At 39.0% G+C, this 17,515-nt stretch overlaps 1 protein-coding gene across 3 annotated transcripts in view; it reads right to left on the reverse strand.

Annotated features, from left to right (window-relative positions):
• Window positions 1-17,515, reverse strand: part of KIAA0930 (KIAA0930 ortholog) — a 67,197-nt gene that overhangs the window by 42,047 nt on the left and 7,635 nt on the right. Inside the window, exon 1 of one of the 3 annotated variants that reach the window (XM_021393010.1) lies at window positions 5,601-5,634. The exons of the other annotated variants lie outside the window; for them this stretch is intronic. Within the exon in view, the coding sequence (XP_021248685.1) occupies window positions 5,601-5,619 (19 nt within the window). The 5' untranslated portion in view covers window positions 5,620-5,634. Of the gene's footprint in view, window positions 1-5,600; window positions 5,635-17,515 lie in introns of those variants that run through there. 3 annotated transcript variants of the gene reach the window in all.

A 17,515-nucleotide genomic window follows, 5' to 3' on the forward strand; every position in this document is an offset into this window, starting at 1 on the left:
AGCACTTCCATGAACGCCAGTTGTAATGACAGAGCACTGTGAGAAGCATGCTTCTGCAAGCACAGAAGTCCTAAATCTGTCAGAAAAGACAACATACTTTCAATGTTAAGTTTCTCTGGCAGAACTCCTGCTAGAAAAGGAAGGCAGCACAGTAACAGTAGCGATGGGGACAAGACAGACACCACTGCTTACCCTTCCTGCTCTGCCATAGACAGCAAGACCCTTTTCTTACCTTAAAATAGAGATTGACTGTTCCCCTACCCTACCACATGTTGCACAAACATCCATTAAGGTCATACGAAGAGGATAAGCAGAACATAATTTCTTTTTCTTTTGTGTCTAATTAACAGTTACACCACATGCTTCTCTACTAACAAAGAGCAATTAAAGAGGAGAATAGATCAAGCCTAGTCTGAAGCTGAATGAAGAAAGTCTAGATCAAATAGAAGTGTTGCTGCTTTTCCCTTTCTTTTCAAGTACTTTTAAAGAACATACTATGCTTTCAAGTACACAAGTATTTAAGACCTCTTACAGCAATACTTGTTTTTGACTTGGTTTCACAGTATACCTATAAGAACTAGACAAAAGCATTGTGCACTGGGTCATCAACATTAGAAAGCCAAGAAAGAAAATTAGGCCAATTGTTTTTGCAGCTGCTGTACCCTATTTGCCAACAGATGATACTACATTTCTTATTTCTCACCTTCACAAAGCACAAATAAACTGCAGACACCTGCTATGAGCCTCTGGATCAATACATAGTTTCAGAGTGCACCTTAAATTCAAAGCCTTTTGCCACAGGTAATTGACTGAAAGGCCAAAAGTAATGTAGACAGGAAGACACTTGGATCAAATAGAAATGTGGTCCTTTGTGTGGAGAGGGAGAAAAAAACCGTTCTGTTTTACTGCTGAATATTGTAAAGCCTTCCATGAAGGATGTGAACAATTCCATGAAATAATAGGTCTAAAATGCTCGAGATTGGGAGAAATTGAGCTTATTTTCAATTGATAACTTCAATTTCCTGAAGCAAAGAAATGACTCACAGAGCTGACTAGACAAATTACACTGAACAAAAACAATGCAATTATATTCTAAAAAACCAAATGCAGTTAGTTTACCCTTCTCGGTGAAAGCTTCCTTCCCACACCAGAGATTTAACTTCAAAATGCTCTGTGAAGTCAAGCCATGACTGTAGCAATTCAGCTTCATGGCCCATAACCATAAAAGACCTGCAGATCACAAGCCTATCTTATCCTCCACTTGCAAAGCGATGGAATTATCGTCCCGAAAAAAAAAAAAAGGAATTAGTGCTGAAGTATGAAACCTTTTTATTCCCTGTATGAAAATACAACCTTAAAACACATTTGACATACCGTAGCAATGATCCTCCACTGCTCCCACACTTCCGACTGCCTAGACCCTGAAAATACTTCTATTAATATAATAAGATACAGAGTTCATGTAGATTCTGAAGTCTTCTATCCAGTGAGTGTGTATAATCAAAGTACTGCCTCTCTGTGTCCAGGGACGTTCATTGCAGACGGTTTTTAGGAGGTATAGATTCCCTGCCCCATAATCATACCATTGCATAGCCACTGATGCTTTCATTAGGTGGGATAGATTTGTGCCGTAAATGTTAAAATAAAAGGCTTTGGATACAACATAGCACAGTTTCCAACCACATAAACAGACAGAAACTTCAGATAGCTCATCTTCATAATCATGATTCAGTACCTTCTTCAGCACAGCAAGTATGTCAAACTATGACTGGGCTCCTACTTCCCTAGAAAATAAGATATACCATATTTTTACTGTAGCATCATTTTGTTTATCACAATGAAGCTCTTCATTTCTGCCTAGTGCAGAAAATAATTCACTCAAATTAAACTTTCCCAATATCTCTCTCTGTTTTCAGGAGTACACATTCTTTCCAACTTAAAATCATCCATGAATAACTATGCCACCACAAAATATACCTTATCAAAATATCCAACAGAATTGAGAGAAGTAGCTTGACTTCTGACTCTCACTATCAGTTAGTAAAAGTTCATTTTCCCTTCCACCTTTCATCCTCTTCACTAATTTCATATAATACATACAGCTAGACTTGATGAGGGAATACTAGAAAAAGAGACAATGCTCATTTCAAAAGCTAACTTTGCCAATTTGGCAAAAGACATTGCAAAAGAGCTACCTAGAGTAGGAGTGTTCCCAGAGGAAGTCAAAACTCCCCTTGCAGTTCACAGGAAACTAGTTTATCATCACAGGAATGGATTAGCAATACCAGCCAATAGTAAATTTACAATTTCCAGGGCAATATCCATGGACAAACACAACAAACTTTAGAGTACCACCAAAATATTCTTCAGTTATCTGTCACAAAACAATCTATCTGTATATTGACAGAAACAGGTACAAACCAAGCATATATTAGGCTACTCATTGGCAGCAAAAGACTTAAGAATTGGAGACGTAAAACTTTTTTTGTATAAAATACATCTAACTTCGAAACCCAGTTCCAGTTTCCAAGCAATTGCAAGCACATGCAGTCTAATTATCATGGAAAATGAAAGAACCTGGGTTTCTAAGAGTCACATTGTTACATGGCATTATAACTGTTATTATACATACACATCTTATTTTCCCCTGCTCTACTAATTGGCTAACTACTAATTCCCATTCTTCATTTCCCTGGGGAAGAAAAAAGAAAGAAAACAAAATCAGGGTATCAAAACAGCTAAGTAAGAGATAGTAGCTAAATGGAAAGAATCTTTTAATACTCTGAATACATCCATTCATGGAAACTAGTATTTCTTCCCCCCTCCAAATCCATTAAAATGGATTGTAGAGACTTTTTTCCCACTTTTTTTTTTTTTAAATGCACAGAAAAGTAGTTTGGATAAAAAGTACTAAATCACAACAAGGGGAAAGGCTAATGGAAATGCTGAAGATCTACTGAGTCGAGACAAAGCCTATCACAGATAGGCTCTCTTTTTGTCTGCATCGCTTATGAAAGCGACAAACATACATACGGCTGGGATTTTTTGTTGTTCATTTGCTTTGATTTTCCCTTTTCAAGGCTCTGAAATTCCCTAACAGTTTCTGAATTCTCCTCTAGTATAACACATGCAGCAAAAGCTATTCTGACTGCAAAACTAAGACAAAACTAAGATGCATGCCATCCCTACTTTAGTCCCATTCTGCAAATGTTAAGATATCATTTCAAGGCCTTACTCAGCCCTTCCTATTTGTCACTTACCTAGATGTCAGTAACAGAGTATCATGCCAGGTTAAGGCTTATATAACATGGGGATGATTGCATGCTCTGTCCCTAGTTGCTGGGGCATACTAATTACTGTTTCCTATTCACAGCACAACACTGATACCAGAAGGACATGCTGGCTCTCCAGTCTGTGTAGAATTCCTTACACTCAGGATGCAAAAGAAATCAAAACATAGTCTTCCTGGATTTTGTTTTCCATCCTTTCTTTTTAGCTTTATGGCTATGAGACTGGGCCAGAAACAAAACAGGTTTAGTCTGTGTAAGTGTCCTAACATCTAAACCCTAATGAGATTTCTGTTAACACTGCTTGAATGTTACCCAGGCACACAAACTCCAAATTAAAGACAAAACAGAGCATGAATAAAACACAAACCAGTGATACTGTCAGCAACCAGGGGATTGACATGGGGGAGCCTTCAACAGAACTCTGTTTTCCAGGTAGCCAAAATGCAGATTAAAGAGAGCAGAGCAACATCTACTTAGGTAAGCTGCACTACAGCAGCTGTAACGTAAGCTCAGGAAAAGTAGGATGGAGTACAACAAAAACAATAAAAAGGGCATCATGATTCATTTTACATTTTTTAACTTCATTTTGTTGGTTTTGTCAAGCCCAGATTTATGACACAATTGCAAAGTGAAAACTAAATCCATTTATACTCCATGCGTTTTAACATCCGGTTTCCTCACCAGATACCAAATCATAGGTGTTCCTACATATTTTGGAAGACTATGGAATCTATCATCAGGCTTTGAACTCTATTATATATAAACTCTATATAAATATACTAAGCAGACAAAAAAAAATGAAGTACTTCTCTTTTTAGTAACAAGGAACCTAACCTTTGCAGTTTCTAGTGAAAGAAAAACTACAGTACATTAGAGAATACAAATAAGCAGATGTAACTAAATGACCGGGTGATGTTTTGGGTATATAGGGCTACTGGATGAAAGACAATGAGTAGGACAGAGTAGAGATAACCAGATTCTTATTGACTAGAGTGGGAAGTGGAACGAGTAACCACTTAGATACAACACTTGTACTTCACAGATTAAACATCTCAATTCATAACTGCCTTCTCATCCAGTTCTTTTATGTAGGAAATGTGACATCTTGATACTTTTGACATATGCCTCTTTCCTGCAGGAAAAAAACACCACCACAACAAAAAAAAAACCACAACTGAGCTTTCTTCACAGTGTATCAGTTGTCAAGCTGTCAAGATGCCTAACATTCACATCACTACTGCATTGCTACCGTTGCCCTTTTTAAGGTCTGAAAGCATTTGTCAGAATTTTTTTGTCAAATTAAAATATGGAAAAGAAAATAGCAGAAATGATTATGAAAGAGGATTCCCAGCTGGAGAATGAAAAAGTCAGTCACGAGCAAAATACAAAATTATCTCTCCAACTATTAGCATGGACAATTATAATACCTGGAATAAAGACAAATTATTCATATACCCAATGTGTCAGAATGATAAACTGCGCAGAGGAAGATACTTCCATGCGTGAGTATCACGGCGTTATCTACCGATCTGTGTCCGTGACAGGGGGACAGCAGGCCCACAGGCCCTGAAAAGAAAGAAAGGAGAAAAAAAAAAAAGTGTCGGCGGTTTAGGGGCCGGCTCGGACCGGTGCCGTGGCTAATGCGGCAGGGGAGCCGCGGACCCACGCCCTAGGAAAACAAAGGGAAAAGGGGAAGGGTTGGAAAACCGTAGACGGGTCTAAAATAAAACAGCGGCAACAATCTGAGGAGGAATGTTAATTTACTAAATATGATATCGAAATTGAGGCCAATAAATCAAACAGAGAGAGTTCACAGCTGAGATTCCTACTCCCTAAGCTGCAGGGGGACCACGTGCTTCTCCGCCGCATACGAAGAAAAAGACTCCCGACCTGCCAGGCGGCTTCACCAGCCCCCTCCAGACGCAAAGACCCCTGGGGCGTGCAGCTCCTCCCCTCCCCCCATCCGAGAACCAAGCACTCAAAAAAGGCAGTCCACAGAAACCAGGACATTAACTCTTTAACTGCCAGTGCTTTACATGACGTTATGATGTGGAATACCGACAGCAAAAAAATCACAAAACCGTGACAATGAGACAATTGTACAGTTAGATCAGTTGACTGAAACATGTAAAAAAGAAAATTAGGAAAAAATAAACAAAACACTACAGCCTTTCTCTAACACAGCACCTACTGAAAATAGCCTAGTGTAGTACTTGGATCACAGATTTTCTTTTAAGATGGTTCACATCCTAAATACTAGCACTAGTAATCTGAAGACAGGAAGGAACACATGCAAGAAGCTCTTCTCACCATGGATGTACGCAAGCATGATTCCAAATACAGATAACTGCTGTTGGAAAAAATTCAAAAGTTGTTGTCTGTAGTTGATAGTTCCTTCTTCCACCATAGAGTAGTGCCTCTGCAGCAGGGACAGCAAAACAGGTGTTGAATGCGCACCTCAACTGTTGTAGGTTCAGAGTATTCATGTGTCATTGATTTCTTTTTGTTAGTCTGCCAGGCTTCGAGCACCTTATGAACATACCAAGAGACCATGCCTCAACCTGTGCTATGTAGGCGGTCACCTGCAGCAGATAGCAGGGTAGACACAGCTGGTGATGGCAACCTCTGAAATTTTCTCAGCATGAACCTGCTGATTACCTACTAGATGTCTTTTCACATTAATTCTTAGTACTTGTTCTCTGAAAGCCCAAACTAGTACTAACTTAGATAAGTAGTACATACAGAATAAAGCTTTATTCTAGAGCTCACAGAACAGATAGCAAATTAAAAGCACTAAACTAATAAGTCTGACTCAATGTTATCCCAGCAGGCAAACCTAAGATACATACCTTAATGCTCATCCAGAAAACAGATGGAGACAAGAAATCCAAAAGGGAACGCAACCTACCTGCAGCCAAACGAGTACTAATTTCAAGGAAATACCTGTCTAGACTCCATGCTATAAATCTGCATTGCTACAAATTCACAAAGCTATAACACAGTGCCAATGTCCATTAACCAAGTTTGTGGCTTGATACCATACTACTGAGTCAACTAGAATGGGAAAGAGACTGAAAGAGTAGAATCAGCCTAATACAAATAATTAATATTAAAAATATAAAAGTCATTTGTCTTTTCTTGAGCCTTCAGGTCCTGCTGCTGGGTTCACAAGAATCAGTGACACCATCAGGCCCAGATGCATCTGCACTGGGGGCTGAATGTAGGGAAATAACGAGAGCTCACTGGATTTCATAAAGGGAACCACCACATGAAAAACATCAAATCAGTGTAACAGCCCAGGGATGCTCCTCATGGCTCCATCAAACTGAAGCTATCCTAGACTACTTTTATTTTTCCCAAGCAGCTAAAGGGTCAGAATCTTTGAGACATGAGCATTAGGATTGTGTTGGTGAAGTAAGGACCTACTTCTCTCCAGATGCATTGCCTTGACCAGCACCATATGAATGGATTCTATCTGTGCACTAAAGGAACTGCCTTCGTACTGGACAAGAATTCACATCATACTCGTGTCAAAGATTCATTACAATAATTTTCCTTATGAAAAGATACAGCGAGGCAAAACAGGAACTGAACAATTGAAATCATGGAAAAGCTGAAAACAAACAAAAAAGCATTACCAAGAGTACTCCAACTTCCCACAGTAATAACAATTCAGATTTTAAGGCTCAAACACTACCACAGCAGGTCTGTCTGGATGTGTCAAGTTGCCACTGCAGAAGATCACACAGAACATAGAGATCCCACTCAAGAAGCACAAGTACCTTGCACATCCTTGTGATTAGGGTTACTGAGAAATTACAACGCATTCAACATTGGCAAAGCTAACATTTAGTCAAATAACTAAAAAACTCAAAAATCTATTTTTTTTCTGAATGTTCTAAGTTTCCAATGTAAAGGGAGAAATCACCCACAACTAGGAGATTTGGGGTTGACTTTTGATGTGGAGGAGTCACCTTTCACCAGATTGGTGTCATTCTTTGTCATACACAAGTTGTCCCTCACCACAGAGGGATAACATGAGGGACAAGCCACTCACCAGGTTGCCCTGGCCTTGAATGCCTCCAGGGATGGGCCAGTGCTAACCTAACACAGAAATGCTAACAGATGCAATCATAGTATTTCTGTAACTTATTTTGTGTCCTTCTCTCCGCCTCCTAATTAGACACTGGAAAGCAGGAAAAGTAATGACAGAATCAGTGCCTTGGAATCTGGGCAACATTTCTCAGTGCAACTGCTTTTGGCTCTCTCTGTACCACATCAGCAGCCAGTGGACACTTAGCTTGCTTAATTATTTCTGATGCACTTAGAGTATCAGAAGTGAGCCACCAATTATGGAGAAAGCAGTGAGCTCTTTCTCACAGAAAAGACACTTGGTACAAACAACAGAAAGAACAGTGGTAGATTTGTTTCATTCAGTTTGTCTGAAAGTGTTTCAGCATGGTTTTGGTACCTAGTCCTACCTATGTAACGTATAACTAGGCATTATCTGCATTTCCAGAGCAGATTTTTCTAGAGTTTGTCCTAATTGTTCCTTTAGTTTATTATTAGAAAAAATCCTACATTAGTTTCATACCTCAGGCACTGGCTCGCAGGTTACTCTTTAGTTTCAAATGTTCCTGTTGAAGTAGTTGATCTTGCTATCCTACTACTGTACCTAATGCCTACAATTTCTTTACCTACCTTTTCCTGTTGGGGGGGACATGGCAAACCCTGGTGCACACCTAAATCATGAGAGAAGCCTCCAGCCAAAAGGAGATAAAACTGTGGGGAAAAGAGTAAGATCACAACAGCTATAGCACCTGACCATTTCAGAGGAGTTGATTTACACACTTAGTTATCTAAGGTAAGTGTTCCCAAATGGCCCTGTTTTATATGGTATGCATGAAATCTGATATTTGCTCACTTTCAGCATTGCTTGCATAACATTACTCAAAATGCATCTTTTGCAGGAAAAAGAGTGTTTGACAAAAACAGTCCATGATTAAGATGAACCTCGTAAGCATGTTAACAGAGAAAGTGAATGCAGTACATTGCCCTTCACATGAATCAGAGATTTACTCAAAAAAGCCAGATTTTCAGAAAAAAACTTAGGCCAAAAACCCCCCAGAAAAGGGTTGTTTCCTCCCCTGCCACTTACACACTTTGGTTTGAGTAAGTCTCTTCACAGCCCCACTTGACTCTACTCCATCTGTCAGGACAGAGGCAATGTTTTCATCCCTTCACTGAGACAGATGAGAACACAAAATAATCCTTCAAACATTTAATCTGTAGTTAAAGAAAACCATGTTTTAAGCTATTCCTTATTCATACTAAGAAAAGAAAGTTCTAATTTTTCTAGATGGCAAATCCAAAGTAGCATAAGCAAAGATAAGCCTAAGAGCATCAATGGAAACATAGGTAAGATACTAGAGATCAAGATCTATTTCGACACCAGTTGAAAGCATGATTGTCATCAGCTGTCTACAACTACTACTTTGTGTGTACTGGCAAAACATGACAGAAGTTACAGCATTGACTCACTCAGAGTCATTACAGCATTTCTCACTCAGAACCACAAACAATGATAAAGATTTCAAATTTGCTCTTGCACAAGAAAACACATAAACAAGTTTTGATGAGAGTGAAACATAGCCCTCAAAAGCAAAACTTCAAGTACAACCACAATATGAAGCCACATAACTTCATAGTGTGGAAATTCAGTCCAGAGCTTTTTCCTGGACTATCTCTCATTAGTAAGAACTAACACAGAGGGGAAAGATAGTCCAAAGCAAAGGCAAGAAAATTAAAGCAGTAAATGTTGAGCTAAGACTGAATTCATAAAAGACTACTATCAATAACTTAAACAATTCCATCCAACTGAGGAACATCCACAGAGCTAAAGAGCAATCTACCAACACATTTCTTGGCTGCACTGTTACTCTTCAGGCCACATACAACTAACTGTTTCTGGATTCAGACCATTCATTTTTGCTATTTTCTGTTTTATTGAACTTTACCCAAGAGAAAAACGATTCGCAGAAGTGAATATCTTGAGTATATTTTGCAGATGCACCTAAAGCAAACAAAAGGAGAATAATGCACAACAAAAAAGTTTCTTCACAGACTTAACTGCCATTTCTAGGTCAAATTACCACAGGGAGGACAGTAGAACAGCAGAACAACTCCCTTGAGGAGCTGTTACCAAAAAAAAAAAAAAAAAAAAAAAAAAAAAGGAAAACCCCATCAAAAAAAAAAACAGGCTTGTTTGTTACTTCATTTCAAGAAGGTAACAACAGTAGCAAAAGAAAATAACTGCTACCCACACAAAAGCATTCAGAAATCTTAATGTTTGGATCCCAGGCACTGTAGTTCTCTCCTTTATTTTCCTTGGTATGGTTTATAGATTATTCAGAAGGGGAACATGGAGGGAGATCTTCCTCTTACCCACATTTTTCAGTTTTCTATTTCCATTCGCACATTCTCCATATTCTCCAACTGCAGAATACTGCTGTATATGATGATGGCTGAGAACACACACACAATCTCTTCTAAAAAAAAACCGAAACACCTGTAAATGGTATTCTTGAAGCTCCTACCTTTTTCTAAAAGTCTTCTCTATTCTATTACTGCATGCACTGTGGAAAACATTTTAGTTAATGTGGAATCAAAGGCCATAGAATTTCGAGGTATTAACTACTCTGCAGAACTTAAAAAATTCCCTTTGAAAGTGTGGAATTCAAACAGTACTGTAAGTTACTTGAGAAATATTGAGACACAGCAATCTTAGAAGTTAAATTTAGAAAGAAATGATTATGTCATTATTAATCATCAAATGAAGATAGCCTGTTACAGAGATCTGCTAGCTTAAATATGTAATTATAGCAAACGTCAAGACAATTGGTAGCATACAGTTATCTGCTAGTAAATTTTAATGTACAAAAGTAATAAATGCTTTTTCATCCAATAGTCATCATATGCATCGTGTAATATAGATCAGTCTCCAATGTACAGCTAAGATTTATCTGACGCACTCCAACTAGTAACTATCAGATGCTCTGAAATCACTGGAATTAACTTGAACCTTCCTCAGAAGCTGCATACAAACCTCACTCAGTCCAGAGTATAAGTTTCCATCAACTCCACCAGGGATTGAAGCACTGCTTCCACAGGCTGCTCCCATTTAATTCACTCATTAGAGCAACATCAGAGGATTCAACTACTTCATCTTTTCATGTAGAAAAGAATGGAGAAAGCATCGCCAGTCTTAACTGACACAGCTGTGGAAAGTTTGTGTCAGTGTAGCTCTCCTCCTTGAGCAGAAGCAATCAACTCCACTGGATGCCTTCACTTTAAACCCAGTGGAAGAGGAACAAGTGACTATGTGTGTCCTACTGCTGCTTCCAGTATCTAAAAGCAACAGTCCCAAACTTCCCAAGATTTGAACACACTTTGTGGGCATAATTTGATGACTTACAAAGCACGTTGGCACTACTGAGAGCAGAAACCTGTCTACAGCAGGACAAACATATTCTATGTTATATATAGTGTTCTTGTTCTCTGCCAACTCAATCATACCAGCCAGCTGAACACTGCCAGTCCTCTAAGTTTATGGCATCTAACATCTCTATTTACATAATTAACAAACATTACAGTCAAAGCACAAACAGACTATTGTTGTTGATGTGGTAAGGCCAGGAAATCAGATTTCAGAAGAACTCTAGCCTTACAAAACTACCTAGAGTTTGCATGAACATATTTTCTCTCATATCTTCTCTCTACTGCACACTTCCAGCTAACATCACACTAGCAAGGAAGAAGCAAAGAGCAATTGCTACAACAGCAATTTGCAGGGAAGCAGAGAGATTTCCTACACCGATCATGCACCGGTAGCAGCTGAGTGAGTGTTTAGCAATTACACTCTGGAAGCTGCAATTCTCACTTCCATTCCCAACCACAAGCCTATCTGCTTCCAGAAGCTAATGACCAACACTTCTGCCCATCTTGTGGTCAAGATTTAAAAACAAACAAAACAAACAAAAAAAACAACACACCAACCTTTCCGACATACATGTAAGAAGATCAGTTTACAGAAGGAAGAGACCTTGCATTTCTGAAAAGGAGTTGTTATTGGCTAAAAGACAGAAAAGGGAAGAAAAACAGTAAGAGGAATTTTAGTAACATCAATGGCATACTAACTTCAGTTAGAAAGAATTCAAAATATTAGCTGCCCTAAAGACAGCACCTTACAATAAGACAGCAACTATTACAAAGATACTATTAGGTTTAATTAATTGAGGTTTAACCCACCATTAACACATCAGCTGCTGAAAACATGCCCTCCTTTTCCATTGCTAACCAGCATTGCCACTGATTTCTCCTCCAAAGATGAGGATTTTCTTCAGCTACAAACTCCTACGGATCTAGACGGCCTGCACAAATGCGCAAATGTGGGGCCTTGAGAATAGCATACTGGACTATGTATTTAAGAGACTTAATAACTTTCCCTCTGACCCCACAGCATGTCTACGGTCAGACACTTTTGCTCTGTTTCTCCTGCCCTCTCCCCCTCTCTGGGTCTCACCCATCCATCACATTTCCCTCCAAACCCACGTAGCCAGTCTCTCCAGACTGAAAACGGTTAAGAAACTGGTTTATGAAACCAAGAGCAGCTGCAACATTTATCTGTTGAGAAATCACCACCTCTATCTCATGACAGTTGCAAGGTCTCAAGAAAGTACATGTGAGTTGAGAAAGAAAAGTCTTACCTAGAGAACTCCCCAGCACAAGATGGAATGTCATTTTCTGCTTTTCCCTACCACTGGCCAATGGTTACATTACAAACACCCTGCTATGGTATTTCAATTATACAGTTCACTACCTTTCTAAACTGCCAATACAGCTTTTTAGTAAAAGACATACACCTTAGTAGTTCTCCATCCAATCAATCATATCACTGCAGCATAGACAATACTTTTGAAGAGAAGCATAACGGTTCCGGATACATTTCCAGAAGCTCAGATTTGCCTCCTGCCCTTTTATGTTCTGTAAGTTTTAGAAAATGCCCTCGACCTCAAGTTTAAGAGAGGGTGGCAACCAAGTACAAGAAGGGTATTACATTAACTGCTGCATTTGCCACAGCATTTTGTGGAAGAAACATTTGTGATGCATTATAAAAGTTTCTTGCCAGGAAACTAGAAAGAAGAGCATGTCTATGATAAATTTTCTCTTTTATCCCAATTCAGAACACCATGAGACAAAGTTCGAACATGGACTTTTTTTTAATATAAGGTATGCACATAGGAATGCAGAATCATTCCGTCAAAAAGGATCTCAGAACTCAGAATTCAAGTTTTGATGCCCCCAAAAGCCACTGACAACTCTATGTTTAAGGGTTTTGTTAATAAAGCAAAACAATGCATTATTAACATACATTGATCTGGTTCAGATGGAGAACAAAGCCTTCAAATTCCTGAATGCTGCAATGCACAATCTGCTAGTCTTTTGTTTCCCTTGATAATCGAATTTACTCAGTCTTTCTGCCAAACGAACCACTCATAACCAAAGAGGACCATCCACGCTGGATGACCCATGCCTTCCCTGGTGCACTCCACTGTTGGTATGCTATTCCACTCCTCTGGCATGCTGCTGATGGGGAGAGCTCAGCTGTCACCCATCCTTTGTCCCTAAGAAATTAGAAGAGTTCTGAATCAGAGTTTTCCCTCAGAGGAAATGCCTTGTTATTACCCAAAAATATGAGGAGAAACAGAAGCACAAGGAGCATCACCAACTTGCCCAGAATTACAAGAAATCTATAGAAACACAGCCACTGAATACCGGTCTTTGAAGTTCTGCATTCATTGTTGGTATATTCTTTCTCTGGGCATGCCTTCTGAGTTAGATTTCAACTGGGTTGAATCAAATAGAAAACAGTCTTCTATTCCCCAGCAATGCATGAAAAACTTTTCCAATAGTAAAATATCGCTGGTTGAAGATGCTGCTCCTGACCATCCTACCACGTAGGGCAGTCTACCCTCCATAGGGGAGCGCAGTTTACAAAATGCACACGAATCTGCTAAGGGTGCAGCATCTACATTTCCAGTATCACCTACAAACCCAAATCACAAGGTCTTTGAGCAAAAAACGAGTGAGCCTCCAGAAGGAAGGCCTAGTAAGTCCAAACCTTTCAATCTATACAGGAGATACCTAGAAACCTTATTTTTGAAATAAATGCAAAACAACACAATTTTAAAATTGACTTTGGATCTCAAATTTTGCCTGTATTCTTTTATTTTAGGCTTAGAACCATTTATTTCAGCAGCTTCTTGGAGCAGCCATGAACAATCAAACATGGAACAAGCACTAAAGGCATCATCCTTCCACACTGATCCTGTGATTGTCATAGAGTCGATGTTCTGAATTAAATACACATATAATCAACATTACAGCTGTTGAACAGAAGTAAAAATATCACAATTGTTATTCTGACCCTAGAACATTTGAGAAACACCTTAACTCCCCAAGCAGATCATGCACATCTTTACATCTATTACAATTTTAACTGAAAGGGAAAAAAAACTGCCTATGAAACACAATCTAGTATGAATATTTGACAAATCAGGCCAACAACAACAAAACAATGGAGCCTTTGCCTTTAGTATCAACAGATCAAAGAGGATGAAATTAGTTCTCCTTTATTCACATAAAACACGGCCTACTCACAATTCACATGATGCTTTGACTACAGTGAATTTAGTCACCCTTGTTATAAAAAACACAGGTCATCCATTCACATCATTATATAGGCAAAATTAAACTTCTCTTTAAACTAAGCAAAAAGAAATTAAGCATTCCTACAAAACGCATAAATCTGGATTATGATTATTTAGGAAGCTAGCTGGGTTCATAGAGCTTTATCTCCAGGACATACCATGATGAGCTTGTAGCCTTGTTTTGGAAAAATACGTCTTCAGGCAATAGTCAAGCAGGAGTGACGCTTAGGAAGTATTAAACTCATCTCCTTAAGACTGATTATTTAAATCACACTAACCCCCCTGTGTTCTGTGGAGCACTGAGATTTATGGTAACTTAAAACTCCCAAGGTCCTTTAAGGTGGTAAGTAAACATACTCTTTATTGGAAATGTAACATTGCTAGACTCTCAACAATTCCTGTATTCAGTCTCTGAACAGAGAGACAAGGAGAGGAATAGGTTTCTGGTGAAGACTTTCATGTATCTTGGCAGAACATACCATAAATCCATTTCAAACTATTTCCCTCACCATGAGGATATTTCAGCATCTACAGGAAAGTAGAACTCTTCACAGTGGAGAGACTGCTCTAGCTTCACTGTTACTTTTAATCCATCTCCCAAATTCCAGGTTACCACACGGAGCCTGGTGAGACAGGCCTAAGAAGCCCCAACATTCTTTTCATTTTTTCGTTAGTTAGACATACAGAGATGAGAGCTAGAACTATCTATGTTACTTCCAAATAGAGATAACTGGAAATACCACCTCTTCCACATCCATGTGACCAAGAGAAGCACCACTCAGCATCCACAGGCTGAGCGCAGCCCATCTTCCGGACAACTCAACCCACCCTAGGCACAATAGTTTGTGAAAGCATTAGCTTAATGCAAACCTCCTGAAATTAAGAATCCAGGCACGGAGGAAGCCTCTGGCAATTATTGATATACGGCCTCTCTCCTCTATATGGTAGCTCACAAAAAGCTAGGTCTTGACTGAGCTGTAAAGATTTTTATCGCCCACGCATCAACATCAATGACAGAGGCAGTCTCAGTCAGTCTGACTGAGCACATTACGGTTAAAGGGGTAAGATTCAAGTCCAGTGATGCAATCTCCCATGAAGGACACCAGACAGTACAACAGATGAGGTGGGTTCAAATCTATCATCTGTCACGGTTCAACCTGGTTTGGCTGAGTTCCATGACAGGGGATAAAGGGATCCAAAGTCCCTTGCCCCAGGAAAAGGGGAAGGGGGGGGGGGGGAAGGGAAAAAGGTGGGGAGATTGGCCTAGATGAGAAAAAAAACAGAGGCAACAAGCTAAGGAAGCAACTAAATATGATAGCAGAATGAGAGATAATACAATATAATAAAATATAATTGGAATTGAAGCTAATAAATCAAATAAAATGAGAGACAGAGAGAGAGAGAGAGAGAGAGTGTGTGTGTGTGTAAAACTGAAGGATTTACTCTAATGCTGTAGGTGGGACAGCCAGGGAGCACACCAAGCAAAGCAGGCAGAAAAACGGAGTCTTGTGATTCCCAGTCAGTTTTGTCTTTCCCTCTGAATGGAAAATGGAAATGGAATGAAGTAGCCTTCTGGTAGCTGCAGTTCATTCTTCCCTTCTGAGAATCAGGTAACCAGAAATATCGACAACCCACAGAACTGCAGCATTAGCTCTAACTCCCAGTGCACTACATGATGTTATGATGTGGAATACTGATCACAAATCACAAAACCACAACACTACCTCAGAGCATAGAGCACTCTTGTTTTACAAGGAGACTCTCTGTAACGCCTTGAAATTGTTCCTAACAACAAGGGACAATTCTGTAGTGGAACAAATTACACATCTCCAAAATGAACTTCTTTTAATGGCAGAGCACGCTGTCTGCCCACAAAGCAAGGCATTCACTTCAAAGATTTGACTTCAAAAACTCTAACGAAATGTTTAAGGAAAACCTAGAATATTACAGTTCTACTGCTTTCATTCAATCTTCACTTCATGTTTGAAGAAGATGATAAAACTACTGTTACTTTCAGGGTTCAACTTCTGTTTAATAACAGCACACACGGAGAACAGGCAAAACCAAATGACAAGAGCTTCAGTTTTAAAACTTTATTTCCCTAACAGGATCACAGAAAACCCTAAATTTCCTTACATGTAGTATTCACACCCTTAATGGTAAAGATTCAGGGAGAAAAAATTACTCAGAACTGCTGCTGCATCTTACCAAGTTCATCCAACAGAACTGTTGTTGAAGCATGCTCAGATTACCAGGACTCCTATACAGAAGCAATATGATGATTTATCTGGCCTTTCTGAATCCTGACTACATGAAGGAAAGTAATTAATTCATTATTTGGAATCCCGCAAAGAAAGTGCAACCCTACTTCTTCACACTGTTTAGCGCTCCATTTATAAGGATAACTAGATGCAACATACATTAACTAGTTAATTGCAGGGGGTTGCTTTTCCAGAGATGCAGATTAAGGCAACGAAGTCTATTTCAACTGTTGCAAAGTTTGCATCCTCTGAGTTTTTCTATTGATGAGGTTATTCCAAACATAGAAGATGAGTAGGGAAAACCACATACTCCATCCACCAGGAAATTCAATTTTCACTTCTCTGGAAAGAATTCAAGCAGATACATTGTTAAATCCTTTGATCCATCCTGAACAGTAATGGTAGAATGTATTTTAATCCAAGACCTCCTATCCATCTTAAAAGAACAAAACAGAATTTGGACTTCAAAATAGATTTGTAACCAATAACCCCTTTAAGGATTAGTAAGTATACTGCTAGAACAACAAAAACAAACAGTTATCAGCAAGAACTACATCTATAAAAGATGGGTATTTTAAAACTATTCCCACTGTCAGACTCACAGTCAAAGGGACTCATCTACCAAACACACATTTTTTTTTTAAAAAAAAAAGCAGCTACCAACAAACAGCAGCATGCCTTGTTTTAAAAACTAAACTGCTTAACTCATTGGGACAACAGTGATCGAGAGGGTAGTTTGAGTTTTGCTGTAGTTTTATTTTGTTGTTGTTTGTTTAAAAATCTGCCTCCAGATTTCAGCATCTCCAGTCTGTCTCTTATAATTCAAAGATGTATTCTTCTGCAGGGACATAGAAATCCCATAAACCATCTCCATTAAACGGAAAGAATAGACAAATAACCCAACTGCTCAAAAATACATATAAGTTACAATAAAAAGATCACATTATATTATTGATCTAGGATGATATCTGTCAGGCTCCTGCCAGAAGCTAACTTCCACAGCCAAATTACAAATCCCCTAAAAACACTGGTGTGTAATGGAAAGTCTGAAAGGCCGTTAGCTACAACAGCGTGAGCAGGGTTCTAATAAACCACCAAATGGCATTTTTAATGAATGACAGTAAAAAAAAAATTCTGATCTGTGAAAAAGGTATTTACCCCAGAGGATGACAGCCCTGGGGTTGTACCCTAGACT

The sequence above is a fragment of the Numida meleagris genome, chromosome 1 (genome assembly GCF_002078875.1).
Source record: "Numida meleagris isolate 19003 breed g44 Domestic line chromosome 1, NumMel1.0, whole genome shotgun sequence".
NCBI classification, from domain to species: Eukaryota; Metazoa; Chordata; class Aves; order Galliformes; family Numididae; genus Numida; species Numida meleagris.